Here is a 10,245-nt window from a genome sequence, read left to right as displayed (position 1 = left end):
GACTGCAGTGCCTAAACTTTTATTACCAGTTGACAATTTCAACAGATCTCATGCAAGACTGTAGAACCAGAAAGTAAATCCTGCTGCAGAATGGTAAAGCAGTTATGTACACAACAGAGCCCTCCAACATGGCGGTGATCATCTCATATTAACATTTGTTCTTTTTTAGCCACTGGAGTGCATAAAGAAACGGGGAAAAAGAGCAAAAGCCTTTACAGGAAAGCTGAAAGGGCAGAATGGAAAAGATCATAACCATAACCAAAACATATGGCAACATCATGTGCCTGTTCCTATGTCTTTGCTGCCTGGATCCAAAATCATACTTTTTGTGTTTATCCTGTAGATCAATTCAGAAGGTGCCCGATTCTGAAAAATATCAGAACTCAGGCCCTCAGTAACGTAAACATGTTCTGCACCAGCATCAACTGCAAAGGGATGGATGAAGGGTGGTGGTTGGTAAAAGTTGTATGCACAAATATTAGGGAACAGTCAGCTTCTATCTACAAAAAAAACAATTGTGTAAAAATGTTCTGTCTCACTTTTCCAAAGCCAAAGGAACCAACAAGTACTCTTTCGCCCCGTTATTTATTCTTTCTAAACGGTTATCTCCACTAAATAAGTAGGGAAACAGCGGGAGCAAAAATTACAGTTTCATCAAGAAACACTTTTTAAGTGACAAAATACAGCAAATGGTATTTCCCAGGATAAAGTGCAACAATAGGGAGACGTGACATTTTTAGGGGAGCGTTGGCAGGCGGGAATCACTCTCCGGAGCGGCAGCAGGCTCGGAAACCACACTGCAGGTTCTGGCAACCGCTGGCTGTGTCTGCATGAGGACCTGCAGAGAACAGTCACATGTCGATTACTTACTGATAAACACATCAGGACAAGAATAAACAAATACTGTGCTACAAAAAAAAAAATTATTAGGGACGCAAGCAATCGACTTACAATTAATTAATGATTAATGGTTTATTAGATTAAAATCAATTCCAATTGATTAATAGCGCCCACTTAAGACCTTTTTTAGTGTCGTTTGGCAGCAGTCCAGAAGAGGGCACCACTGGTCACCCTTAAGTGGAATCAGTTGATACAGAACCAAAGAAGGCGGTAGCATACCAGAATGGGAAAGAAAATCTCGAAAATTTTACAGACAAACTTGAAAAATTCTGAGTTTTAAAAGTTAGTTGAAAAATGTCAACTTTTGAAAGTCAGAAATTTCCAAGTTTTTTTTTTTCCTAGAAAATGTCTGGGATTAATCTCAAAATGTCAAGACTTTTGGGTGTAAATTTACTATTTTTTCCCATCTACAATGACACCAATACGCTGTTGTGCCTGTTCTGTTACATTTAATTGACTTTTTTGAGGGGAGGGGGGTAATTTGGTATATTATGAAAAACCTAGCCCTTTATGATGTTATGGAAAGACGATCAACCTTCTTGACAAGGGAAAACTCAGGTTTTTAAGAAAATAGCTACATATCAATTAATTGTTGGTCTATTGATTAGATCAATCAGCTTTAGATCAAGTCATTAATGGATGACTTGCATCACTAATATTTATACACTTTGAACTTGTAACATCTCATCTCATGACAGGAGGCCTGTGTGGCTGACACTAGCATAATTCATACTTACTTGTCTGTAAGAGCTACTGCATACCTTTATAGGTCTACTGGCAAATCATTTACAGTCATCATAAAAAATACTACACTATAACACAGACAAAGGTCTTCATCAAGGCACTTCCTAGATCATACAAACATGAAGAATTTTGTGGGAGGCAGAAGTGTAAAACAACCTCTGTCACGTTGGCTTGTGTTACCGTTAATGTTGTCGCAGTAATAGAAGTGTTCATCATTGAGGGAAGGACAGGCTGACACCAGCTCCTGCAGCCCCACCTCAGTGATGAAGAGGCAGCCAGACAAGTTGAGATGTTCCAGGACAGGAAGCCCTCCACGCTGAGATAATGCCCTGAAATACAAGAGGGGGATGCCACCTTGTTGAAGGTAAAGAATAATGCAGACTCAGAGCTCAGGCAAATACATGGACATGGATAATCCAGACTTACACCAATAGGAGCTGCGCTGCTCATTATTGCCACTGATTAACAATATTTCATTAGCAAATTTATTATTTAGGACTGATGAGTCAGGGTTCTTACACATTCATCTTAGGTTTTTTTTTATTATTATTACTTACATGTCAATACAATATAACTATTAACAATGCTTGACCTACTTCTTTAGGTTCCACAATAATATTATTGTCAAATTTTCACACTGGATTTGGTTCATTAGCCGTTTTAATCTACAAATTTTGGTCTTGACAAATAAGGAATTGACTCTTTAAAGCAAAGTTTCTGAAACCTGCCTTAAAGATTTCACAACAAATGTTGCCTTCATTTTGTTTAGCAAAAAAAGTCTTATAAATGCTCCAGTACTACTTTCTTTGGCATTTCAGACCCAGTTTGCAAACTAGTCCACTTCAACCTGAAAAGTAAGGATTTCTATTAATTAAGTGGTTTGCAACAAAACTGCAGTTTTCTGAATTCCTAATGACGGTGCAGTAAGTGAAAAATACATACAAGTAAAACTTTCAATTCAATATGTCATTTAACAATTTAAAAAAAGGGCTAAATTTGTTCTTAACATTAGGAACGTTGCATTTGTTAGGCATTAGTTGAGGTTTATCCTTTAAAGGATAATAAAAAAATGTTTGGAAAATCACATTTAAAAAAAAAAAAAAAACGTTATCCATTTTCCAGACTCATCTAGACCTGAAAAATAAATGATAAAACAATAATTAATAAATAAACGACATAATATTAGTAAATAAATTATTTTTAAACAAATTATATAAACAAGTGTAAATTTCACTGCAAGAAACTTGAGGATTGGATCCAAGTTGTATATTTGTATAGAAAAGTTTACTCATAGGCATAGGTTATTTCAATATCTTTTCTTTTGAATCACTGCAAAAGTATTGCTGAATGTTTTAAAACCTCATCTGTGCTATGAAAAGATTAAAGAATTAAGAATATCACTGCAGCTCTTTAATTTAACATTTCAATCTTCTTATAGAAAGTAAATTTGAGCAGGAAATAATTACTTTTCAAGCGAGACATATTTCACTTCGAGTCTATTGAAAAAGCTTTTTAATCTCAAAGGGATTTTATCCTGGTAGAATGAAGTCTAAGTAAATATTTATCAGTTTGAATCAAAGTGTGATCATTACCTTAAGCCCAGGTCAGTGACCTGGTAGCATCCAGAGAGGCTGAGAAACTTGAGTGATCGTTTTGCCTTTGAGCAGTCAGTCCTGTTCTCCGGCTCCAGACACTGCTGCCCCCCTGATGGGGAGCATTTAGTCCGTAATTCTGCAGTGGTGGTTCTGGTGGTGCCCAACTCGCTTTGGGGCCCAGTAAAAGTTCTGAGGGCCTTCTCGTTTGAGCAGCAGGTGGAGTGACCGCAAAACATTTCCCCAGATATGGCGTACTGCTGATGCAGATAGGATGAATCTGAGCCGGTCCTGTGCCTCCTCCTCCTCTTGCAGCAGCAAGAGCCTCCCACGAGTTGCGTCGTCTCCGCCAAGCTTTCAGAGAAAGGCATCCCGCCGCGATGACTCCACTCTGCGGTGTCTTCGATGTCAGCGAGGCTGGAAGTGTCCAGGACCCAGACGTGAGTGGGGATGCAGGCAGAGCCCCAGCGACCGGTGCCGTGCTTGAAAATGATGGCCTGCTGCCTTCGCCCAACCGCATGCAGGCTTCTCTCCTCCACTAGTGTAATGGGCACAGGGCAGCTCTTAAGCAGCTTAGCTCGTCGCTCTGAGTATTTGTCCGAACCGATGGAGGACACGGGGTCACCCAGACCCACAGACAGTCTCTTCAGGGTTTGATCGGTGATCTTCTCGCACCCCGACAAATCCAGGTGCTCCAGAGAACGGCAAGCTCCAAGAAAGGACCAGCTGATAGAGGATAGACAGGAAACAGCACTGTGAGTATTGAGTTCCTGGATCATTTTAGCAACAATCTCACCAAGCAGACAACAGATGCAAAACATTAATTTGTGATTAATGGTTTTAGATTGAAAGTAGTTCCTATCAATTAATAACATCTTATTGTAGTCTGGCCTCCATCCAGAAGAGGTGCCAGTTGGTCATCCTTAAGAGGAGCCAGTTGATACAGGAATAAAGATGGCGGTGTCCATACGATAAACGGTTTATGACTGCGCGATCCATACCGTTGTCGCATTTGAGCATTCGCTGAATTTTTCTTAAAATGTACATCAACAAAGTAACATTTTATATTTATTAAGATACTATTTGTTATAATATTACCTGTACAATGTTATAATTCTCTTAATAAATAATTGTCATAATTTAGTTCAAAGACTATAATTCAGTAAAAAATTGTGTAATGGAGTCACAGGAATGTAAGGCATTTACACCATCAACCCATGGAATTTTTTTTTATAAAACTACATCTTTTAAGAGATTAACCAAATGTGTTTTTCTTGTTAACATGTGTTAACAGGAAAAACACATGTACATTTTGTCAGCAACTTAATAGTAGCTGACACAATATAATGCTAAAATGATACTGTTATTTTTTTAATTCGACATATTACATATAAGAATGTAGCTTTTTATGTTATAGAAAGACAGTTGGCCCTCAGGTTTTAAAAAAAGGCAGCTCCCATCAATAAATTGTTAGTTGATCGATAAGATCAGTCAACTTCAGATTAACTCTTGTGGATCCTTAAAGGAGAGGGTATGTCATTTTCTTCTTCTATTATTCAGAATATGTTTTTGAAAAGAGCACTCAGTTTGACGTTTTACCTGTCAAAAGCAAAATCGGTGACATCAGTCTGGGTCAGGTTCAGATGAGTGATGTTGGGGCAAAGGCTGAGAATTTGACGAACCTGCGAATAAAACAGAGCAGAACTTTCAGAGGATGTTTAGTTAGAAACAGAGTTAAGTGCCATAATTAAAAGAAAATAAAAATAAAAAAACAGTCTTGTGCAACATACCATTTTGCTTGAAACTGTAGAACTATAGGCAAGAATCATGGACTTGACAGAAGAACCCACAGTGGGAAGAAGGTGCTGGATGATCCCATTTAGGAGCCGTTTCTCCCTCTGAGCCGTGCTGATAGCAAGGGAGCCTTCAGTGTGACCGGAAGCATCTGGGAAGACACGGAAGATGCAGGTAATGATTCAAACCAAACATTTCCAACCCTACGAGTCAGTTCAGCTTGAGCTATAGATGCCACACATCTGGTGATACCGTTTACTCTTCCCCACAGTGATGAAAACCAGCTGAAAACCAAACCTCACCTGACTCATCAACATCAGCGTCCTCATCCCATTCCTGGTAAGCGCGGCCCTCGTTCTGCCGGCTCTTCACCCAGTCGTCGTCTGGCTCCTGGTCGAGATCCTCAGGAGGGCCGCTGTAATAATCACCTGAAGAAAAAGACGCAGGTGCACATCACAGAGATGAAACCGTTTCTTCTTTTTTTTTTTTCTTAAAGAAAACAGAAACCGGCTGTTTAATCACTGCTGTTGGTTTGATCACAGACAGCGTTCGTTGTTCAAAGCTCTGCTTAGAGATTATGTAACAAATGACTAACACTGTAGAAAAAAAAAATCATCAAAGCAATATCTCTCTCAACGTTAACATCTATAAGCTTTAAGACTGACTGACTAACAATGAAACCCAAGTTAAAGAAGCCGACATAAGAGACAAAAACCATAAAAACAATGAGGGATTATTAGTTTATGGTTCATCTGAATATTACATTACTCAGTGTTTGTATGAGTGGTGCTGCATTTTAGCTTCAGATCAGGGGTCTGCAACTTTTACAATCCAAAAAACACAATTTTTACTCCGAGTCAAGCCAACTAAGTCGTTTAGAGCCACAAAAGTTACATGAAGAAAAAAATGTTTTTTGAAAAATATCTACCATACGTAAGTGTGATTTTAAAAGAACCCTAAATTTATTTCAGTTTTTTTGTTATCTTAAAATAAACACTTCCAAAAAGAGGATAGGTAAAGTTATAATGAAATATGGCATAGTTGCCAAAAATAATGACAAGAAAAATAGATCTGTGTCATTTTGTTGTGGAAATTTAATGCAATTGTTCCATAAAAACTGACTTAGATTTGTTTTACATCCATCCTGATAAATGATAAAGAACAATTGTTTTCTCTATCATTTTTAGCTATTGTAGAAGGTCCAAAGAGTAGCAGGTTGCAGACCCCTGCTGTACAGTCATGAGAAGACTTTGAGTAAGAGGAATCTGTACTGACCTTTCTTAACCAAACTATAGTTTCAGTAACTGGCAATAAAATTTGTTTTGTCTGCAATAAATAAATACGGTAAAACTGAACTGCCTCGTGGTGCATAATAGTTAATCCTTTTAATAAATATTTTAGAAGCTCGGCATACTCACCGCTTCCTTAAGTTAAGGAAGTAAATTTGGTTTACTTTAAAACTAAAGCCCACCTCTGGCCCAGCGGACAGGATACAGGTGCCTCCACAACGAGCCGGTTTTGACCAAGTCTGACCACGAGCTGCACACTTGACTGCAGCGGCACAGATCCACGGGGCCCAAGTAATGGAAAAGCCTCAGCATGATTTCTGCAGGAAGCTGGGAGACGTGGGTTGAAGAACTCCTCCTTTGTTCCAGATCTGGACAAATAACAACAACGAAAAAAACTTAAGAGTGAGCTCGTAAAGAAAACGTGAAACATTTTTAAAAGAATACACTTACCATAATCCGTCTTCTCGTGATCAGCATATTTAAAAGCCTTTTGCAGCTCCTCAGCCTGGGTCCACAAGCTGAAGCCCTTCAGCACCTCGGCAGCGCAGTCCGGCTGCTGCTGGTTGCAGTGCTGCTCTATCACCTGCTTCTTAATGTCCTTCAGCTCCTCGTACGTGAAGTACTGCATGAGCATAGGCTGGAACACCTGCAACACACTTCTAGTTTAAAAACGACTTGCAACAGATTATCGCTGAGATAAATCTGAATGTTTTATACCTCCTCTTCTTCCTTCATGTGTGGCAGAAAATCTTGCGTGAAAGCTTCCAGTCGTTCCTTCAGCTGCTGGGCGTAGTTGAGCTGTTCATATTCACTCTACAATCAGAAAAATCAAATCGGTAATTTGGGGTTTTTAATCCTCAACAAAACTTACTTAGTCCACATGTAATGGGCTTTTTTTAATTTATTTTTTTTTTATAAAAGACCACAACAGTTTACGTTTCGAATCAGAACTGACAAAAGGCAAGTGGCAGACTTGATATTTTCACAAGAAGTTTTAGCCCAGACGTAGCAATATTTTTGTTACACTGTTGCTATTCTTAGGTTTGAGAGGCACAGGGTTTCACCTCCTGTGACCCAATGTTCCAAACTTTCTGTTTTCAAACAGAGGGAAATTGAACACATTTCAAATATATCAGAGCAGTATTGTTTATCTCTCATGAAAACATATTTTAGAAAGGAAGCCAGATCTCAATCTGACCCAAAATTAGGTTTTTGTTTAAGCTGTTGGCAAAGCGGAAGGTCAGATTTACAAAACATTTATTCAGAATGTCTTTTTTGATTGTTTTCTTTTTTAATCCTGAGACAAAAACTGTTTTTCTCTTTAAGTCCAGTTATTTTATTAGAAATGCAATGAAATAGTTTTGACTTTTGATTATAGCAGATGCTAAAATTCCCATAATGTAAACTAAGCAGTACTTTGAGTAGAAACAGTACACATATTCATAAATTGCACGTACATGTAAAAAAAACAGTTTTGCGGTAAACAGTTAATTTAATGACACGCTAACCGGCCATCAGTGGAGAAGCACATGCACTTTATGGTCTCCCTCTACGGTATAACCCTGGTGTTTATCTGCTGGCCCATTGTTAAAAAGCACAGCAGGTGCAAATTACGGCCAGGCCATGACGACATTGAGCTGGTTTTGGTGGTTTTGAAAGCAGATTCACCTTAACGCTTTGCAGTCCTTTCTCAAAGAGAGACAGCATCTCTGACAGTTTGTTGTCTGAATGCACGTTGTAGACTGTGCAGCAGCGCTGCTGCAGCAGACCGATGATGTACTCGTTTTCAATTTGCTCGTGCATCTTGAACTCCTTGAAGGTGGCGCACAGGGACTGAAGAAAGGAGCGGAAGTCATTGTTGTTGGAGAAGTTTGTCTTGGACAGCTGTGGAGAAGAGACATGCCTGAGTCAATAATAAAAATGTTTTTTTGGGGTTTTTTAAAAAAAAAGCTGTTTATAATTACACTGTAACTGGCATCATCTCAAATTCCTATTGCTAGAGTCATATTATGGTAACAGATGCTTTGCAAAACATGTGTAACATGACAGCTGTGCAGTGTTTTGTAACCACGGTTGTTGAGGTTAGCAGTGCATTAGCTAGTGTCCTAATTGAGCTTATCTGACGCCTATTGTAGGCTGTGACAGGAAGCCTCTTTCAAATCCCATTATTATGAGTACCCTGCCTGATGAAACACTAAGGCGTGCGTGTCACACTTAGAACATGTTGCATAATAAAACATACTGCACGTAGGCTAACCAAATACGAAGCTGCTTTTCAGTTGTACTAAATGCGCAAGCAATTTATTATGAGTAACGTAACACAGACTTTAAAGTAATAGAAGGTTAGATGTTAGTCCAACAACGTATCAACCGAACAACGAAGAAGCAGTCCCGAGACAACCCGGGAGCATTTCATCTACTCCGTCTCAACACTCACTGCCAAACAAACCCGCTAACAGCAGCTAGCTAGCGTGCTAGCTGGCGAACACTCCTCTTTGATCCGCAGACCGTTTGCTTGTTGTTTTCAGAAACTGACTGGAGGCGAGCTACAGCTGTGTATACGTACCTTATCACAGTACAGACCCACCAGCTGCTTCATTCGCCAGTGTGGGCCAGTAAAAACATCCACCTCGTCCGGAAAGGGAGCCATCTTCACTGGACCTTACTGCGTCATCTGCGATATAATCAAACCAGGAGGTGTGCGGCAGAGCTTGCGCGAGCCACCCACGTGACTACAACTTATTAACGAGGGCGGTTTTCAATCTGGTGCTAACATTCAACTAATGTTAAACATAATGGAAGAACATATCGATTAAATTGCTATTCCAGCGATTATTTAAGCACAATTTAAAAATACATACACTGAATAAATAAATTTTTAATGTTTCTATCCGTGTGTGTGTGTGTGCGTGTGTGTGTGTGTGTGTGTGTGTGTGTGTGTGTGTGTGTGTGTGTGTGTGTGTGTGTGTGTGTGTGTGTGTATTTAATTTAATATGAGTAAAAAAGGAACAAAAGCTGCTTTCTTCAAAAAGATTAACAATTTAGAAAAAAAACTTTAACAATTCAGATAGCAACATAAACCTTGTGGTATTAGATCTCAAATCTTAGATTGTGACTTTTTTTGCTTATTTTTTGTTTATTTTGGTTTGGATCAGAGCTAGTAAAAGTTCATTTGCTTTTCAGCAGAATTTTAAATGCGAGTTAGTGCTAACACTACTGTCATCAGCACCACTTATATTGTTTTGTGAGCGATATTGACATTCAACAAATGCCATGGCTTACTCATTCATGTTTTCATAGTCAACAATGAAATCTTAACAATGGCAAATCTCATGTTTGTGCACACACTCTTGGCCATTAAAGTTTATTCTGATTCTATGGCATTATTTTTTTTACATTGTTTATTAAATAAACAGCAGTACATAAATTGTGAAGAAATTATTGAATCAAAGTTTTTGATTAAGATTTTCCTGTGATTAGTATTATTTATCAGTTCTTTTCGATTCTAAATACTTCCAGATTTAAAATTTAAAGTTGATCGGAAACCTTTAAACCAAATTGAAAAAGCGATATGTTAATTGATAAAAGTAACCACAAATATAACGTTTAAAGATCTACACGTTATTCTGCTTGAAATCTTACGCTTTTGGTGAACCTCATGTCAGCCTAGTTTGAAAATGCCTTTGGCTGACTTTGAGCTGAGTTACTGAACCTTAGTGGTTCCCACCACGTTAATGGCAGTGTCACGACGTAGAACTCTTTGTTTTTTGTTAACTAATATAGTTTGTAAGTTAAACTAGTTCTTGGACGCTGTGAAAAGGTTAAACTCACCAACCATTGTAGACACGGCGTGCCTTTTGGTTGCTAAGGGAAATGTCCACAGCAACAGAGCCGTTGGTTGGGGTGGGCATAAGACGTGATGGGCA

The 10,245-nt window shown here is 38.7% G+C and overlaps 1 protein-coding gene across 3 annotated transcripts; it reads right to left on the bottom strand.

Moving 5' to 3' along the window:
- Positions 1-3: 3 nt before the first annotated feature.
- On the bottom strand, positions 4-10,240 carry fbxl5 (F-box and leucine-rich repeat protein 5). Of its 3 annotated transcripts, none has more exons than XM_008407522.2 (12): positions 10,151-10,240; positions 8,886-8,993; positions 7,988-8,203; positions 7,037-7,132; positions 6,770-6,965; positions 6,502-6,687; positions 5,333-5,458; positions 5,027-5,181; positions 4,836-4,918; positions 3,237-3,962; positions 1,825-1,973; positions 4-838 (listed from the first exon to the last, which is right to left on the bottom strand). In XM_008407522.2, the coding sequence occupies exons 2-12, from the start codon at positions 8,967-8,969 to the stop codon at positions 762-764; spliced, it is 2,094 nt and encodes a 697-aa protein (XP_008405744.1). In that variant the 5' UTR covers positions 8,970-8,993; positions 10,151-10,240; the 3' UTR covers positions 4-761. The 3 variants fall into 3 exon arrangements, with proteins under 3 accessions (XP_008405744.1, XP_081462714.1, XP_008405745.1); XM_081606588.1 differs by having other exon boundaries at positions 10,155-10,174; XM_008407523.3 differs by lacking the exon at positions 8,886-8,993.
- Positions 10,241-10,245: the final 5 nt, after the last annotated feature.

Source organism: Poecilia reticulata, chromosome 4 (assembly GCF_904066995.2).
Source record: "Poecilia reticulata chromosome 4, P_reticulata-male-v2, whole genome shotgun sequence".
Lineage (NCBI taxonomy): Eukaryota > Metazoa > Chordata > Actinopteri > Cyprinodontiformes > Poeciliidae > Poecilia > Poecilia reticulata.
The sequence above is the reverse complement of the archived record's forward strand: the minus strand, read 5'-3'. Positions and strand labels throughout refer to the sequence as shown.